General features: G+C 42.0%; 1 protein-coding gene across 20 annotated transcripts in view; it reads right to left on the reverse strand.

The window, feature by feature from the left end:
• The window catches only part of CLASP1 (cytoplasmic linker associated protein 1), a 273,158-nt gene that overhangs the window by 89,767 nt on the left and 163,680 nt on the right, over positions 1-19,711 (reverse strand). For 11 of the 20 annotated variants that reach the window (XM_027562856.1, XM_027562789.1, XM_027562797.1 and 8 more), the window contains exons 12-19: positions 19,143-19,288; positions 18,122-18,257; positions 17,000-17,070; positions 12,467-12,526; positions 10,786-10,863; positions 9,048-9,215; positions 8,380-8,429; positions 7,514-7,684 (exon numbers count right to left, since the gene is read on the reverse strand). In XM_027562856.1, the coding sequence (XP_027418657.1) occupies positions 7,514-7,684; positions 8,380-8,429; positions 9,048-9,215; positions 10,786-10,863; positions 12,467-12,526; positions 17,000-17,070; positions 18,122-18,257; positions 19,143-19,288 (880 nt within the window). Of the gene's footprint in view, positions 1-5,207; positions 5,232-5,876; positions 5,925-7,513; positions 7,685-8,379; positions 8,430-9,047; positions 9,216-10,785; positions 10,864-12,466; positions 12,527-16,999; positions 17,071-18,121; positions 18,258-19,142; positions 19,289-19,711 lie in introns of all 20 variants that reach the window. The other 9 variants (XM_027562760.1, XM_027562832.1, XM_027562816.1 and 6 more) reach the window with 2 other exon arrangements.

A 19,711-nucleotide genomic window follows, 5' to 3' on the forward strand; every position in this document is an offset into this window, starting at 1 on the left:
TTGAGTTCTTCTGATGAGGATCTATGTTTGCTTCTGCTAGTGTCCTATGGAGACAAGCAATTCACAGCCACTTTAAACTGACTTATCTATTTGGATTTTTCATATAACAAAAGTAGCATAAATTCTGAGCAAAAATCTGCATGAAGACCCAATTTATGGTTGCAGATTTTCAGAGAAGATAACTTTCCCTGCTCCACCCAGTAACTGAGGTTCCATTGGGTAGATTCCCTCACCCTCTTCTATTTAGTAGAGTTAACCTCTTGTTCACCAGTGATGACATAGGTCTTGGGTGAGTTCGAGCTTACTTTCTGTCACTCCATGCCCTAAACACTCATAGCAATGCCCCAGGTCTCCAGGATTCAGTCAAAACCTCAAGATGCAAACCAGCTTTGGCTCTCATCTCTTGGGGTTTCTGCTCTTGCTAAAGCATGTAGATGTGTGGCTTCACTGCCATGAGTGATCTGTTCTCAGTTGGGAAGATCATTTAGACTACTGAATTCTGCATACTGCTAAATATACAAGTTTCTTATTTCTTTTAATCATTTAAGTATAGCAACTTTATATTATATAAAAGACCCTTAAGTATTAAAGAGATTATGTTTTTATTCTTTTGCTTTGCTGTTTATCACTCATCATAGATGTAATTTTAGACTATGAGCTCATACTTGGCATACTTTAATCTGTGAGAACCCTAAGAAACCAGATTTGAGAGTGGCTTTCTCTGTAGAAGTTCAGTGTTTGCTACTGTCAGGCATCCTTGGGAGCTATAAATGCAGACCATTTTAATCCATCAGGTTGGGGTTTCCAGATAACACAGGTAAGATAAACTGACAGCACAACTTGTGTGAGAAGAAAGTTTAGTTACAAATTAGGGAAGACTGGTTTTTGCTTTGCTTGGGACAAAGTCAAGAGAGAGATCATGTCAGTTTGAAGATAAAAAGGTTTTTTCCCCCCAAACCCACCTTTTCATGGATATATAGTACTGCTAAAATGCTGTCTTAGCGATAACTCTTAACTCTCACTGAGGTATTACATAAGAAATCTCAGAGCATCCTTAAAATCAGTTTTTGGAAGTTTAAAGGGTCTCTGTTGTATTGTACTCAGATATATATATATATGAAACTATCCATGACATGGTTAGATAGCATCACTGACTCCATGAACACGAATTTGAGCAAACTCCAGAAGACATAGGACAGGGAAATCTGGCGTGCTGCAGTTCATGAGGTTGCAAAAAGTCAGACATGACTTAGCAACTTAACAATAACAACAAGAAGTATATTTCCTTTATTGGAAGAGGTTTAGTTTCAGTACTTATATTAATTTGGCAATATTACTAAAAATACCTGCATATGTTTTAAAGAGATGATATAGAATAGTCTATAGTCTTTAGGAAAAATAAAGTCTATTCAATAAACAAACTAAAAATATACTTCAGTTCTACACCATGACCTGTTAATGACATATTCATTCATACTGTGTTTTGACAAAGACAGAAAGAAGATGTGGGGAAAAAAAAAAGCCAGCAAAAGTAAAAGATATTGAAATGGGATATCAGGGGGGAAAATTCTGGAAGGAGAGACAAGAGAGGTATTTAGAGAATGCATATATCTAGAGAAAAGCAGATCCATAGGAAAACAGAGACCTGGAGAAGTGCAGCCTTTGACTTATGTGGAAGGATCAAACACCACCTGTATATCATGGCCTTTTAATGGTGCTGCTGAAAACTGCTTCCAGTCACACTGCCATTCTTTTAGAAAAGCCCTCAGGACAGGAAATGAACCGGGTATACTGGTTTAACTTGGAAGCATGGTTCTCCCACGTTCAACCTAGCCGAAGACAGTTAAAAATCATTCAACAGCCTCCCATCATTCGAGTCTCTGTGCTCTTGCCTGAGCTCCACGTGGAGATGTGAGAATGCAAAGCCCTTCACGTAAATTTCACTCTCGAGCTGGGACCTCTAGGCCCATGAACTGCTTCACACTCACTGGCTGGGGCACAATACACTCGACTGCACTCACACGTGGCATTTGTGAAAGAAAGTTGCAAAGTTGAGCACTTGTAAGTTTGCTACCTCTATCTCTCTACAAAAATAACTTTTATCATATTTTTTAAAGATAAAAGTAAAAGAAGTTTAACACTTTTATTTCTATATATAGGCACATTTTTTCATTGTGCAAAAAGGCTAATCACTTAAAATTGCTTGGATAAATATACAGCAATACCAAACGTTTTATTTCCCAGTAAAATGGAACCAAAATCTAAGTTTCTTTTCCTAAAGAGCAGACAAGGTTGCAGAGTCTTTTTTTAATCATGTAATCTTAATGAAAATCACCAATAGTTAAGCATGGCCATTGACCATTTAATAACATATGATAACTTATTCTCTGAAACCATCAATTAAGTCATCAGTATCCACAGGTCACTGAAGTTATTTTTTAAGTACTTTAACTCTTCATTTTAAATTATTTTGGAAAAAAATATGAATAATACTTTTCCTGAACCCAGCAGTTAAATTAAAAAAAAAAAAAAGCAAGCGATAAGATAAGAATCATTCATTTTCTTCACAAGCTGAGTATCTGCAGGGGCCTCTGTGCCTGCGGGGACTGTTCCAGGGCCTGCTGGGATGTGCTAGTGCACAGATGCTCAAGTCCCACAGCTGCCTCCATATCCCAGAGCAACTGAGTGCAGACCGTGCAGGACTGCATGCTTACTGAAAACAAGCCGCCTACAAGTGGGCCCACACGCTACAAACCCATGCTGTTCAAGGGTCAGTGGTGATTGATTACAAACTCTCTCACAAATGGCAAAACAGATAATATCAATGTTTTCTTCTTCCAAATCCTCCAAGTCACTGAACATAACACACTGAAAGATGACCTGGAAATAAATTTTTGTTCAAAAGTTGAGCTTTGAGTTCTTCGCAAAAAACATTTTTCTGATTAGTCGTAAATGTCAGGATAGCTACTTCATGTGTGCGATAAGGAACCTCCAGAGAATATTTATTTTTCTCAATCACTGTAACAAGGGAGTCACCAGGCTTCAAATGTATTGTCTGAATTTTGAATTCAGAGCTTCCAACTACCGATTTAAATTTCTGCCTCCTGACGCAAGTATCTAGTGCTTGTCCTAAGAGCTACCGTAACAGGTAGTCAACGCACATATTAACAAATTTTCAAAAGACTCAAAATGATCCTAAAAATTCAGACAGGAAACTTGACAAGATGCTAAGTGGTGTTCGCTGTTATGGAGCTTTTCTAAGCAGCCTGCTAAATTTCACAGGTGAAACAGAAAGAAATGACAGTTGAAAGGGCTCCCAAGGCCTCTATTTTCCATCTCATCATCACACAAGGCTGGAGGTTCTGACCCGCCAGCGCTGTGACAGTCTGGATGGCCCTGGAACCAAAGCCGACCCACATGGGATTCTGGCTAATTCTGAATTCTGTATGATTAAGGGCCCACAGATCATCCTCCACTTTCCTACCAGAAGGAGAACCAGAAAGAGACTTCTTGTCCTCAGCTTCCAGCACAATAACTGAGCAAGCAACCCTCTGACCTTACCCTGAACAGGTAAAAGAAAGCTAAAGGTAAAAGACAGGTAAAAGAAAACTGAAGGAAAAAAAAAAAGTGTAAAATCTCCACTGCTGGGTGGAATAACAGGCTGACTTCCAATCTCTGGTACAGATATATGAAATCAACCAGGGCACTCTGCAAAAAAATGTGGAAATTCCCACATCATGTCTCTAACTTTCCGTCTCACCTGCATTATTATTGTATCCTACTCTATTCCCTGTTCATCTAGCCTGAGGAAATACTTAAGATTCTTTCTTGGAGAAAAAGAAATATAAAATGACTTGTTTCAACTAAAAACTGGAAGAAAACCACACCTAGCCTCAGTCTTCTATCACAATGGCGGGCTTAGCACGACACAGGCCTTTTGTCCATTTTTCATTTTGGAAACTTCTCATTTCAAAAGCTTATCCAACTCTAAGAACCGTCAGTGGAGCTTGTTGAAAATTCAGGTTCCTTGTTTGTTCCAAACTTAATCAGAATTTTCAAGGGGCAGCACCTAGGACTCTGTTCTTGTAAGCAAGATTCTAGATTTTTATGATGAGATAAAATTAAAGAACACTGATCTTGAGACTACATGTCTTTTAAAAATTTCATTTGAATTTCTCCTTTGTGAATTTCTTAGAAAGTAGTATATGAATTAAAAGCACTGTGAGCTGCACATCTCGAGATAAAACCCAGTCTACTCTGCTGGCTGGCCTTTAGAGGGGCTAAATGTAACACAGGAACTTAATCTAGCAGTTCCTAATTGTTAAATCACTATCCTGAGGGTTGCTGAATCTAAGCCATTACCTTACGCAAATGAGATAACTCTATATTTCAATTATCTGAAACATCATGCTTACTATCTAGAGACTTTGCAAAACTGATCATGTCTATCATGTGCTAATCAAAGAACTGTACTGAAAGGAAGAGCTCCGTCTAAAATTCAAAAGAATCAAACATCAGAAAGAGCCTCTTGAGATCAACACAAAGAGAAAACAAAGTGGATGTGGGGATGTGTATTTCTTCCACCAGTTATATTCCTGTGTGTCCCAGAGAACAGAGCACAGAGAAGGCATTTAACCCAGGTTGATGAGTGGATGAATGAGAGTAAATGAACGAATGGGGCTGGCATCAGTGGGACAAACAGAAACAGTATCATATAATTCAGTAGCTTCAAGGGAGAGAAAACAATTTTTTTTTTTAGCGTCTAGAAATTACCTGCTAAAAAACCTTTACCAGCCTTTAACCTGCATTGCCAATTGACACTGAAACTTATGTTTACAAGAGGAAAGGTCAATCCTGAAAGGCCCACAAAAGCACAAAGTGAAGAGGAGGAATCAAGTAGAGGTGGTGCTTCAGGAGTGACAAAACCTGAGATGAGTCACCTACGAGGTTCACAGGGATGCTCCTCCCAGTGTGGGCTCAGAGTGACACGCTATGGATAGCACACTGGAGCCCAAATCCACAAACACAACGACTGAACAAGAAAGGAGGGGAGCGTTCAGGTAAAGGGAAGGCAAGACCCGGTGGAGACAGGCGGAGGAAGAGTGGAGGGAAACGCGTGCAACGTGTCATGCAGGGACCCCAGGGAGGGCGAGGGCACCAGGCAACACTCGTGGGGACACACCTCTTCACAGAGACAAACCGCTTACCCTCCGCTTTAGTGGCAGTACCATCTTTAAGCAAATTAAAAAAACAAGGGAAGGGATAACAGGGAACAGTTAGTAACATCAAAAAAATTAAAAAGCAGAATGTTATTATTAGCTACCAAAAAAGCAAAAGTACAATTTAAAATAAAATTAAAAGGGAAACAAGTTCAACAGCAAAGCACAGTCTGAAGCAAGTAAGTGTCTATTGAAATCAGCTTAGGAGAATGTACTTTTTGCCTTCAGAAAACACCACACGAAAGGACAACCCAGGGTCAGGCCTTGGCTGATGGACTGTGTTTTTGATTTGGCCAACCTCATCCTCCTTGGGCTTCCCTGGTGGTAAAAAATCCACCTGCAATGCAGGAGACCTGGGTTCGATCCAGGGTTGGGAAAATCCCCTGAAGAAGGGAAAGGCTACCCACTCCAGTATTCTGGCCTGGAGAATTCCATGGACTGTGTAGTCCATGGGATGGCAAAGAGTCGGACACAACTGAGCAACTTTCAGTTTCATTTTCTTTCATCCTCTGAGAGTCCCTTTTTCTTGGAACAAAGTATTGTACTAGCAGAAAAACGGGGGGAACTACGGACACCCAGAGGGCAGAGGCAGTGAGTCAGCAGCCCCGGAAGCTGGCATAGCAGCACCCAGCCCAGCCACACGGTCCAGCTCGGTACCTGAGTCGAGGCCTAGGGGCTCCGTGTCTCCCCTCATGTGTTTGGACTCTAGAAGTTGGGAAAAGGATCATCAGCTTTAACACTATACTCCTTCCTGCACAGACGTGGTGTGTCCACCTCAGTAGGACCTGTAACAGCTTCTCAGAAGGACTGTGTTATACTGCGGGGCTGATTTTGCTTGGTTTTTATGGATCTGGACATCAGGAAAACTGAGGTCAAGCTCTCAGGTGATGGAGAGTGGGGAATACTCCAGTCTCATCATCTGGAAGACCCGAGAGCTTTTACAAGCTCCAAGTGGAGCCCACAGGGTCCAAGTTAAAACAGCTTTAATATGCACAGAAAAACAAGGACTACTGTTTTCAAACAATGAAGCAAATACTAACTATAGATCCTCAAGGTGGATCAAACAGAACTAAAATGAACAGAAAGCCTTCACAGAGGACAGACTTCTGACTTCTGTCTTGCTCAGTGATCACACATCAACACAAGAGCCTAAACACACCTACGTGATGGTGTAACAGTTAAATAAACAACATAAAAGGAGAGCTCTTATTGGATATGTTCCCAGTCTCAGTAAGATACTTCTGTAGAGAAGACAAGACTGATTTAACAACATTCCACACTATAAACCTTACCTTTTAAATTAATAACATTCCTCTCACAGCCACAGTTTCCTTCATCTTATAGGATAATAGTTTACAAAAGACTTCTATATAATTTCATTTGTCCCTACCACATGTGTTAACAGGTGGCTATTATTTAATAGCCCTAACTAATTTATGGGTGGAGGAAATAGATTCAAAGCTGCTTGGCTTGGTCAAGGTCACTAAGTGCCCGTCAGGCCCACTAATTTGCTTGGTATTCTCTCACTCTGCTCCCATGATCTTAGATGTCAGTTGTGGAACTGACTTTGGGGTTAGTTTGTAAACCACAAGAGCAGTAAGTCTCGATGTTTCATGAAGTTTAAATCACATTCACTTCCTTAAAATCCCAAATAAAATGAATCATGCTAAGTCTCTAGACTTTGGCTTTGAACAACTCTGCTTTAACAAAAATAAAATGAAATAAACTATAAGCCTTACAACAGGTATTCAGTCTACCATGCTATCAGACACTAATTCTTTTGAAAGTAAGTTTTTAAATCTTTTGTGATATATCCTTAGAGTCTGTGCATGCTTCTCCCAAGGTGACACAGGGGGACAGACAACACCCTTTTGTGTGATACATTATGCTGGTCAGAAAGTCCTCCCACTCCTTTGGAGCCCCTTGTTACCCCCTCCCTGTGCCCACTCCAGGCAAAGCCTCACTGAACAGTCAAGCTCTGCACCCCACCCCAGGACAGGAGGGGAGGAAACCCAGCTCTGGCCACAAGGGAGGAGGCTGGGATGCTGGAAGGGGCACATGACACAGGGGGGACGCACCACTGATGCCCCAGCAGAGAGGACACTCACCCAAGGGTGGCTGTAAACCAGCAGTCAGCACACAGGGTCACTTAACTCTGAAACATTAGCCCTGCAACCGCGAGACCTGCCTCACTTACAGTTTCTGGTCATTTGCTCTGTAAATCAATCTAATCTGAGGTTAAGTGTCATCTCGAATGGCAGACCTGGAGGGAAGGGTCTCAGAGGTCTGGTTACCTAAGGACGCATACGAGCCCGGAGGTAAGGCCGCTGCCGAGCTGAAGGGTGCTGTGCCGGCAGCCGAGGAGATCTTGGATTTGGCGCTGGCAGCTGCATTCACATCGATGTCGCTTCGAGACCGCTGCAGGGACCCCGCGGTGGATGCAGACTTGGTGCTGACCGTGGAAGCTGCAGGGGGAGGAGTGAGCTTTAGCAAGGACAGTAAGGGCTGCGCTAGACCTTCAAGCACCGCGTCCCCTGAAAACAAACATCAGGTTTTCACAAAGGCTGGAGCACAGAGCACTGTCCAACAGTAGCTCCTGGTCACTCGACAGAGCTTAGCTGGTGCTGAAGGGAACGACAAGTGACCATAACTCCATACACCTTCATAAGCAAAACCATAGATCCCACAGAAATGGACCACAGTTGTGATCCAGAAGAGTAATCAAACAATGAAAACTCATTTGCATCTGGCCAATGTCCTCCTAAGGTGGTATGAAGGCGCCCTCCCACCCCCCGGGCACAAACCACCCCCCACCCCCATTTCAGGGAACATCCCCCTCCCCACTCCCCAAAGCTGCCAGGTCCTGGGTGCTTGGAGCATCCCAGCCAGTGCTCAGAGCACAAAAGCATCAAACACACACATACACACACACACACACACACGCCCCATGACAGCACCAAGTACAGGGGTTAGGGAGGGTGAGAAGGACAGGTCTGCCTGCCTGAGTCACTCTGACAAGCCATCCTTGCTCTGCTGGGAACGTGGGAGCACAAAACAGGGCAGACCTTCTGCAGACCTGGGAGCAGTAGCTGGCTTCCAGCCACTGCACAGCCCACCCCAGGCCCAGACACCGAAGCCTTCCCCGTGGTGCCCACCTTACCTCTGGAGGTGGTACTGCCAGTAGGACTTCTTTTGGCAGAGAGCGGCCGACTGAAAATAAAGGAACACATCTATTATCAAAAGTGCACTGTATCTGCATTAATACAGGTAAAATATACAATAGGAAATTACGATCACAAAGAATTATTTCAGACTTCTCAGAATTCTACGGGTAATCTGGACCACAATCTTAAAAAATCCCAATTTCAGAAAAGCTTCAGTACTGTACTTCGGACTACCTTTCAAACACATGGCAAGAAGTCTTAGAAAATAGAAATAAAGAATGAAGATAGTAGTATATTCAGCCCCAGAGTCTGAATGCCCTCCCTTCCAAAGCTGTCTCCAAGTTAATGCTTACACTCTCCTAGAAGGTACTTGGCCCGATTTGCTTGTGCTTGTATTGCTCCAAAACTGTGCCAGGACTGACATGCATATTTCACTACAAACCACCTGTGGCAGGGATCAGGGACCAAGGACCACGGACCAGGCCACCTGTTTCTTACGATGCCCCACAGCATCTTCCCCAGTACTAGGCTCCATCTGAATTAAGGGGGAAATGATAACAGGCACATACACATTCAAGAGGACGAGGTGCTCGTCCACGTGCTCAGGCAGCAAAATTTTCATTGTAAACCCCACACAGATGAAGAGCATAGCAGGAGCACTTACTTGAGACTCTCCTGGGAGCTGGAGGATGAGCGGTCCGACTGTGGCAGTGACACCACGCTGTCCGAGCTCTTTAGGTGGGTCTGCAGGGCCTTCTGGTAGGAGGACTCCAGCGTGTGGTACAGGTGCTCTGCTTCCCTGCTGAAGTGACTGTGGAAACCCCAGTAACACCTGGAAAACACAGGCTTCCTGTCACGGGCAGCAGGTCACACAGGACACCGTCAGGGACTGACCTCAGCTCCGGTGAGCAGCAGCCGCAGCGGCGTAAGGGAGCGAGTGAATCGAGGAGCACTGCTCTGACTCCTCACCCGCGACCTACTGGCTCTGTGACTCTAGGCAAGTTCTTCCATCTGTCTGACTCTCAGTCTCATTAAGAACATAGAAATCAAAGAGTCCAACCTGCAAGACTGGGAAGACTAGGGAAGACAGAGCTAAAACATCTAGAATTACACCTAGAATGTGAGGGGACTGGTTCATGGAAGCAAAATGCATGTGGCACTCCCTGGCTCAAAGTATTTAAAACGGCTTTAGGTTAACATATAAAAAAGAAAAACAGGATGATGCTCACAACCATCTGAAAGGTATACTGTGTTATGATTAAAAAACTAGAAAAAAATGGGGGGGGGGCACGAAATATAAAATAAGGACAAAAAGAGCATAAGTAAATCATTAACAAATCCATTCCTAATTAAGTCACTTATTCGGGTAGGAACTTCCCCAAATGAGGTTGTGCTTCAGGGTGAAGAATGAGGCCCTCCACACACTCAGAACCAGGGAATCAGACCTTAACTGAGAGCAAAGAGCAGTTGAGAGCCAGGTCAGGTAGGTATATGCAGCTGAATAATCCATAGTGCTCCAAGAGGTAAGCACTGGTGGAATGTGTGTTATCACAAGAGCCAGGGACTTTCCTGGTGGCCCAGTGTTAGGACTAGGGCTTCCACTCCAAGAGGGGCACATGTTCAGTCCCCTGTTGGGGAACTAAGATCTCCCAAGCTGTGCAGCACAGTCAAAAAAAAAAAAAATAGAAGAGCTAGCCAGCCACAAAAGCACAGAGAAAAATAGCCCCAAAGCAATAGAGGAAGTATGCATCTTTGTGCTGTCTGAGAGAAGACATCTGAGCATCAAACTTAAAACTGCTATTTACAGTCAGGATGGCACGATGACTCCCAGAAAGGCGTGGGATGTGGGGGCCACACCCTCCTGGCTGCATCACAGCCAGTCCTAGTGGTAAGATGACTCCAAACATGAGCAGGACAGTGAGCTGTGGACTGCAGTCAGTCTGAGCCACCCTTATCCACTTTCCAGGCGCCCACCTGACCCTGGCAGAGATGTAGTCCCTGGCTAAGAATCCCCGTGATGGGGAGTTTTCACAGTAAATCAACAAGCCACTGGGGACTAACAGAGCTGGGTGAGTAAGAGAAGACATGGGACATGCAGGCAAGTGCTTTTCTGGCTCATGTGATAATGTCTCATAAATTAAAAAATGAGCTTTTTCCGCTGTCTACGTCAGTCCCATTTATGTTCAAATAGTACCAATCAGGCTCTCAGGCCTGGGCACTCCACAACCTCTGAAACAAAAAATTAGAGAAGTATTGTGAAATGGTCTTTTGGGTCACTTAACAAAGTCATGATTAGCAAGCCATGTTCGTGTGACTTAATGAACTTTTATAAGGCAATCTGGACAGTGAACCTGAAATAGAAAAGCAATGACTTAAGAAAGTGGTGTTCAACAGACACTTACTTTCTGGCTTCTATCCTTGCTTCTGAATCAGCATCATGTATTCCCTTCTTTATCGTTTCAGCTAATACTGATATGTGTCTGTATAGTTAGAAATGAAAGCAGTACATCATTAATACAGTGTAACGCAGATAAAAACAGGTGTGAGAAATAACTTCAAAATGGCAACAAGAAGGTAGAACCTTTGGCCCACAGAGTTGACAAACATGCAGCCTAGAAAACCAGCACATTTGCTAATTAACTTCTGATTCTGTCCCATCCCGTTCCCCATGAACAGACCCTCCTGGGATTCTTTTCTTTTAGTAATGACTGGTATTTTTCAGGCCACACTTACTTAGCTCAATTTTTATGAATTCAAACAAACAAACAAAAAAAATTCTACTTTTCCATGGGAAAAACTCTACTTTTCCATAGGTTTCTATGGGAATTATAATGAGATAATAATAATCTTAACACTGAAAAGGATTTCTGCATCACGTCTCTATAATTAAAGAATGTTTTTCCACTATATGACATGAACTATTTTATGAAATGATGTAAACATTTTATATACAGGTGTTCTTTTCAGTTAGATTCTACTCTAAGAAGATAGCATTAAAATTCTCTCATTGAATACTGAACAGTTTGAAGAAAAAGACCAATAACTGAATAATCTCACAGGACAAACAGTAGGTACCCATTTCACCAGCATCAGACTCTCTGCCTCATCCCGTCACGCTTTCAGTAAATACCTGGCGAGAACCTGCCTAGTGCCAAAGCTAAGCCATGAAGTGAGTAAACACTGGAAGCCACAGCTGAGTGAATCATCGTTTTCTGTCTTGCTCACCTGTCCCCACGTTCAATCCCTCATTCCATCTTCCCCTCTAAATCCCAATACTATCACCATATCAAGAGGGTATAATACCCAAGAGATAAAAGAACAACAAAATGCTTTTTAAAAGTGTGACTACCTTCTAGATCCAAAGTGAGGCCTGCAGGGCTGAACTGGACTCCAGGGGGGCTCTACATGTTCAAGTCCACTACTCATAACATGTCTAAGATGCTGTAAAGTTCTTCACGACTATGCAACACACCATTAAAGACTGAGTGGCACAGTATCATTGTCTGTCATCTCCAAACTTAACTCAGAAAAAATAACAGGCACATAAAATTGATAGGAACTAAAAATGGCTTGTCAAAATACAGACAAGCTTCTTTATGAATTCTGGGGTAATCCTACATTTTATCATGAGGATGTGAAACTTAACACACACCAGCCTGAATAAAGAGAAAACTGCTGACTTTCTGATACAAACGGATCAAAAAGAAAACCTTTCAAATGAGTAAAATCCCTGTAAGGATTTTCAAGTTACCCTTCACCTACTAAGAGCAGCTATAAACATTTACCTGGTTGGGACTGACAGGATGTCAGGGGGCAGGATGATCAGAGTTAGCACAGTGAGTCCTGGCTGTGCAATGTCCCAGGACACCCTGTCCACATGCCCAGGCTAACATGACAGTCAAAGGAACTCACTAATAGCCTCTGCCAGTGGTATGTGCCTCACATCAGGAGAAACACCATCAGCAACCATGTGAATAAATGCACTGATTCCTTCACTTCTTATAGAGAGTGGGCTGGATCACTAGCTGAGACATTAAACTCAAGATTCAATTCAGAGGGAAAACCAGCAAATCAGATGTTTACCGTTCCAATGAATGTGTCTGCCATTCTTGTAAAAGTAGATCTAAAAATTCAAAGCAGCGTCTGAAAATTGTGAAAAGAAAAATATGTCATTTGTCTGTTTATGAAAACAGCTTTTTCCTTAAGTGACCCAAGACTCCTTTTTATAATCAGCAAATTTCTTATAATTTTCATGATTCAAAAAAATGGAACATAAAAATGGAATCAAAATTGACTGAAAACCAAAGCAAATCAACATAATTAAGCACCTATGGTGGTCAAAAAAAAAATAATCACAAGGATACAGAGACAGGATATAAGAGTTCCCTTCAGATCAGAAACTTGAGCTTCAGAGCAATGCTACTGAACAGGTGTGTCACTGCCGTGTGCTTTTTTATTCTACCTCAAATAGAGCTACACGGGCACAAAAGATCAACATACATTACAGTATCTGGGAATTAGTCTTTGCATTAATTTCATAGAATGCCTTCTACAAAGAAAGTTAAAAATTTCCTGGAAAACAAAGTGTTTACCAAATTTTCCTGCCAAGTATTTAAAACAGGTTTTTCTCTAGCTACTTGGCCAGTTTCCTCTCTTCAATCTCAAGATTCTTTCTTTTCAAACCTTTCCACTTCTGTGCTCTTTCTTGGCCTGAGTGTACACACAAAAAAACAATGTTGGACTAATCTCCCTAGGGTTATACCACCACTTCAGAGCCTACGTCTTCATCATTTCCTTTTTCTAAATTCCAGAATAATTCTTTGTAGGAATAAATATTATTAGACTTAAGGAACCCATTCAAGGAAACCAATCAGAAGGCAATCTTTCTCTTAATGATCAAACTTTCTTTCCCATGATCTTCCCAATTCAAAAATCTCATAATGCATACAATTACTCACTCTATATATCTTTAATAAACCCTTACCCTATGCTAGATGCTGGACACACAATGTTAACTGAGACACAATCCAGTGAGCAGGACAGACAAAAACAGCTGCTATATGCCTGGAGCACAAGGGCTCTGGGAGAGCTCTAGGGAGTCACTCAGCTCAGCCCCAGGGCTGCTAACAGTGGGGGTGGGGGTTGTGAATAGACTTTCTCCAGGAAAGATGCTAACCTCTGCTCACACCCCTTTCTCAGCATCACTGTCCCCACCCTCACCCAGGCCATGGTCACACTACCTTTGCCCTTTGCCCCATGTCATTTCCTGGTATAGATTTTTCTTCCCTTTAATGTGTGTGTATATATGCTCATATTTATTAATACTTATTTCTTAGTGGATACATGCATCTTTAGTGCTAATTCTTGTCTTCAATGAGTTTCAAAACAATCTATTTAATCAAGAATATCCACTGTAAGGGCTTCCCAGGTGGTGCTAGTGGTAAAGAACCTGCCTGCCAATGCAGGAGGCATAAGAGATGCGGGTTCAATCCCTGGGTCAGAAGATCCCCTGAAGGAGGACAGAGCCACCCAGTCTAGTATTCTTGCCTGGAAAATCCCATGGACAGAGAAGACTGGCAAGCCATGGTCCATAGGGTTGCAAAGAGTTGGACACGACTGACGCGACTTAGCATGCATGCATCCCCTGTAAATTAGGCTTTGTTTTCAAGTTTTTAGACTAAAATCATATAGAGAAGTACATCAACACTGTCATTATTTAAATACTGCATTACTTAAGCACATCTGGTTAGATCTTGTCTCTTTTCTTCACCAACTACTACTCATCATTCAAAAAGCAACTCCGTTTTTTTTAACTTGTCTATGAGGCTCCTTGGAAATGTATCAGCTAGTTTGTTTGTTTTAATAAGGCTGGTTTCATTTATTTTATAATTTTTGGCTGCACTGGATCTTTGCTGCTTGGTGTGGGCTTTCTCCAGTTGCAGTGAGCAGGGGCTACTCTCCAGTTGTGGTACACAGGTTTCTTAGTGCAGTGGCTTCTCCTGTTGCAGAGCATGGGCTCCAGAGCATGCAGGGCCTCAGGAGTTGCGGCATGTGGGTTCAGTACTTGTGGTGTACAGGCTTTGTTGTCCCAGGGCATGTAGAATCTTCCTGGACCAGGGACTGAACCCATTCCCCTGCAGGAGCAGGTGGATTCCAACCACTGGACCACCAAAGAAGTCCATCAGCTAGTTTTGATCAGTGCTCTCTGAATGCCTAAATCCATAAAATATGTATGCTGTAATTCACTCTTACATTGCTTTGCATTATTGTTTTTAACACCTCCAACTAAATTATAAACTTCTTAAAGGGAGGGAGAGTAGGCAATTCATTTCTTACAAATTCTATGAAGCAAAGCTAGGTACTGGCTGAATACAGGACAGAAACCACTGCCTTTTCACTGCCTTCTTGCTCTCTTTTCCTTTCTGAGGGCATGGTCCCTAGTACTCTTTTTTCAGCATTAAGACACACGGCTCTGATGAGACTCACTTTGACTACAGACAAAAATGCCAATCTAAGTGTATGGCTAAGAAGCTGGTGAAGGGGGTGGCATTTCTACTGTCATGGTGATTGCATGCTGCTACTCACATCGAGCACCACAGGCTAGAATTTTTACATGTTAGGAACCAAAGTGTCATCCCTGAACTCTCATATTGATGCCCTAAACCCCAGTATGATGGTATTTGGAGATGGGGCCCTCAGGTGGTCATGAGGTTCACATGGGGTCATGAAAGTGATGCTCTTAGGATTAGGGGCCCTGTAAGAAGAAACACTGACCTCCCTGGTGGCTCAGACGGTAAAGCGTCTGCCTACAATGCGGGAGACCTGGGTTCCATCCCTGGGTTGGGAAGATCTCCTGGAGAAGGAAATGGCAGCCCACTCCAGTACTCTTGCCCAGAAAATCCCATGGATGGAGGAGGCTGGTAGGCTACAGCCCATGGGGTCGCAAAGAGTCAGAAACGACTGAGCGACTTCACTTTCTTTCTTTCAAGAAGAAACACTAGAGCTCTTTCTCTTACACAAACACAAACACATTCTGCATCATGAAGACAGCAAGAAAACAGCCATCTGCAAGCTACTCCCATTAGAAACCACCTGTTGGCACCTGGATCTCAGAATTCCAGCTTCCAGAACTGAGAAAATACATTTCTGTTGTTTAGGCCCACTCCATGTATCGTATTTTTGTTATGTAGCCTAAGTCAACTAATACACTAAACATCCTATAATGTTCCCCACAAAGATCTGTGTCACCTCACTGCCTTTCACAAAGGAAACACTTTCCAAAGTGCTCCTGGAATCCTAAATCTGCAGTGACAATGTAACAGAAGCAGCAGCAAATTCTCATGATGGTTACCATTCATTAAGCTTCCACCAAACACTAAGCCCCTTCTACCTAAGTTACTGTGAATCCGCAGAACTGTGTCCCCAGGTATGTGGGAAATCCACCAACAGCCTCTACCTCGCTAGCTCCACACACTCGTCTCTGGGGAGCTGGAGCTGCTCTGCCCTCTAGGGTGGCTGGACTGTGGGTCAATGGTTGACCACACTCCTCAGCCATGCCACTGAGCCACACTTTTGAAAAATTAAGCCTTTTCAGTGGAAGAACATGTCTTTCTTCCTGACTTACACAGCCAGCTCATTCCCTTTCTCTTTTCTCTTGCCTTGCACGTGGCTGTTAATAAGATGGTGATGGGGGCTGCTTCATGCTCAGAAAGACCCCTGCACCGGAGAAATCCTGTGGGGGTCCAGTGTGCCAGCCCAGGAAAGGACAGAAACGGGGCAGCCATGAAGTGACAGGCCCTCCTGTTGGGCTAGATCAAAACCCAGAACGCAGGGATGGGGCCACAAGGCTGCTGCCTAGGTCTGCCATTAATTTACCCCATAATGCCCTTGATCTGGTCCACCAAGAAGCTTCAGCCCATGAACTGTCTGAAAACTCACGTGAAACTTCTGTGTACTTACACTTTCCTGGGAAGACAGTCCACACATTTCACAATTTGAAGGACTCTGTGGAGTCACCAGTCCAGACCCCACAGATCCCAGCCAGAAGCACACAGCCCTGACATCACACATAGCTCATGTGGACCTGAGACAAAGCCCAGCTGGCTGCTCAGGCTGACCTTCGGGGTCTACCTCCCCTTACTGTGCAGCACCGCAGGTGACTAGTCAGGCCTCAGAATCTCTAGAATCACATCAGAAGCTGCAGATAACATACACCTCCTCCTACCTATGTTAACATAAATAACTACCACTCATTTTATAATGTCTTTTCCAGGCAGGCAGCTACTGCCTTCATTCAGGGGGATGGGGTAGACCAATGACAGAGGCAGAGGGACCAGCACAGGAAGAAAGTGTATGTGGGGACACGCCCCCATCCCACCTCTCCCAAATACCGCACATACACTTGCTCTCACACACATACAAAAATAACTTAAGCTGTCCAAATTCACTTTCCATTATAATTTTGATCATGACCTTTCAAGCCAAGGGCATTTATTATGGCAATATTAAATAATATTAATTATTTCAAATATGAACTTTTTAGATGGAGAGAAATTTGAAATTCGTTTTGGTTTTAAAACAATTCAAAAATAATTAGAAAATTCATTAAAAGTTTACCTTCTAACTGCAACAGACTTGGAGGTACAGTTGCTTGTTATGACAGGTATTAGCCTAGGGATGTGTGTGTGCTGTGGAAAAGATCAAAACACAGAGGCGAACACTTGAAAATACAAAACTGAGATAATCACTTCCTTACTCACCTATGTAAAGCACCTAATACATTAAGATTAGAATTTCACTGAGTTTAAAAAGGAGAAAGAATTTCACTGGACACTTACAAAGGGCATGAAAAGTACAGAGCCAAAACAGACAACATGATGATATGTGTTAAGTCAGTCTAAAATCAAAACAAATCAGTGGTATGAAGCCTAAACTATCTGAGCAGTATAAATCTAAGCGAGTAAAAAGCAGTCAGTAGACCAATGTATTTTAATATCATTTCAATGGATATGTCCAGTAACGGCTTTTGGTTTAATATCTGAAATGGGCACTGTAAACAGTAAGAACTAAAATAATGCAAAGAAAGTAACCCACAATAATCACAAATATTCTGGGAAGATTTCAATTAGCATCATCAAGCTCCAGTTTTGAGGGCTGCCTCTAGGGAAAAGGGACTTGACATGGGGAGAAGGTGATATGAAGAACTTCACTTTAACGCTTTGTGAGCTGTCAGGTTTTATTGAAAATCTACATATAAGTTACTTGGCTAATTACTCAGATTAAATAAATTAGTGCTTTGAAAACTTAACTGAAGATAATCTTTCTTTTTTAGGCTTATGTACAATTATTTAAATAAAGATGCTAGATGAATACAAAGCCACAAGCACAAATACCTAAAATGAACAGTTGGGGACTAAGGAGGGAAGAACAGGAGTAATACCTGGACACACACAGAACTCAGAAGCAGATACAAGTGCTCAAATGCTTAAAACCAATGATGAGAGGATGAGCAACAGGTCAGTAACTGTACACCACACCTGTAATTCACTCCAGGGAACTGAAAAGGCTCACATGTGACAGTTAAGCAAGGGAAGGTGAGGGTGGGGCAATACCGTACATACAGTGGGATTCCACATACATAATCACTCAAATGGGAAACGTCTCTGATAACTGCTTATCTACCACCAATATTTACCACTTGCTTATTCTACAATACATACGGCTCCAAAACATACTCACCCGGATGATTAACCTAACAGCTACAACACCAGAGGTGGCCATAATTTTGGCACTATTTGGAATTAAATTAAAGATAGTTGGCATAATGGCTTCAGCTCCATGGTCAAACTTATTCCCCAGCACTGATGACAGATGCCTGCAATGAGAAATGAACACTGGACTGAACCAAAGTTCTTGGGAACAGTGTAATATATAAATCTTTTAACATTTTAGAGCCTTTGTATGAAGTCATCTAAGGATAAAAACAAGTCTAAGTAAAATACAAATATTCCCCAAGCACATGCAGAGGACTTTACATATAGCCACTCACCAAGAACTGCTTTTTAAAAAATAAACAAATAAATCATTTCCCACTAATTATTCTTCAAATAGCAAAAAATAAATACTAATAAAACATAAATATGACAAAGCACCCTTAGCCTCTTTTTTTTCTTTTGCTCTTTTATTTTCAGCATATAACATTCAGGCTTCAATATCTGAGGTCAAAATTTTGAACAGCTGCAAAGCCACTCTTCTATTGAATTCAATAGGAACAAACAAAAATTCTATTGATTGTGCTATATTCTGCCAGCAAAATCAATGAAAAGGCTGAGAACAGAAGTTTATAAGATTTCATTTTTCCATATTATTAATAATTGTTTCAAGTTTAAAGCAGAGGCTTCAGAGCTAAGTCACTGAGTAAAATTTAAAATCTGTCACACAACACATTATCGACCAGAGATGTACTACTGATGCCACAGGTGTTAATTTTTTGCAAAAATCCCCTCTGTCAATAACATAACTGGTCAGGAAACACTGTAAAAGTACTAACAGGGTGTAAATAGAATCAGTCTTGGAGACCAGGCGACAGGCATGTGTATTACTTATTATATAATATTTATCATATATATAATAACACATATTATATAATATGTATTATATTATATACATCCCAGTGGATGTATTATTCTGTGACCCATCTCTGAAGCTCTGTGACACAGCTACTTTATTATGTGAGAACCGGGAGCGTCGTAGTCCTTACCCCAGCGTGATACAAGCCTCCCGCACTACCTGAGACCGTAGATCCTTAGCGGACAGTTTAAAGGCTCCGTCCAAAAGCCGTAAGTGCTGGAAGAAGTTATCATACTCGGCAGCACCAGCCAAGAGTAAAGATCTAATCTTTTTTAGCTAATGGGGTAGAAAAATTAAGAGACAGACAAAACAATCCTTAGAACAGAAATACAAAATAATTGAAGCCAACAAATATTCAAGGATCAACAATAAAGTTAAATGATACAGTTTTCCAATTAGAATTAGACCAACTAAATAGTAGCTAACATACTGAAGAAATCTAGGTATCATAAATAAGAAAAAGTAATTTTTAAAAATTAGCATCTGTGATAAATGCATTATAATTCTACAAAATGTATTTTTTAATTGGAACATTTTAGAGTATTTACAGATGCTCTGATACTAAGGATAAAAATAACTGAAATCTCATTGTAGCCTGTAAAAAAGCTCCTTCCCTAAGTTCCCCTTTCCCAACACCCAATCCAACCACCATTTACTGCATGAATCACAGGAAAGTAGCTCAGCTGGTAAAGAATCCAC

Source organism: Bos indicus x Bos taurus, chromosome 2 (assembly GCF_003369695.1).
Source record: "Bos indicus x Bos taurus breed Angus x Brahman F1 hybrid chromosome 2, Bos_hybrid_MaternalHap_v2.0, whole genome shotgun sequence".
NCBI lineage: Eukaryota > Metazoa > Chordata > Mammalia > Artiodactyla > Bovidae > Bos > Bos indicus x Bos taurus.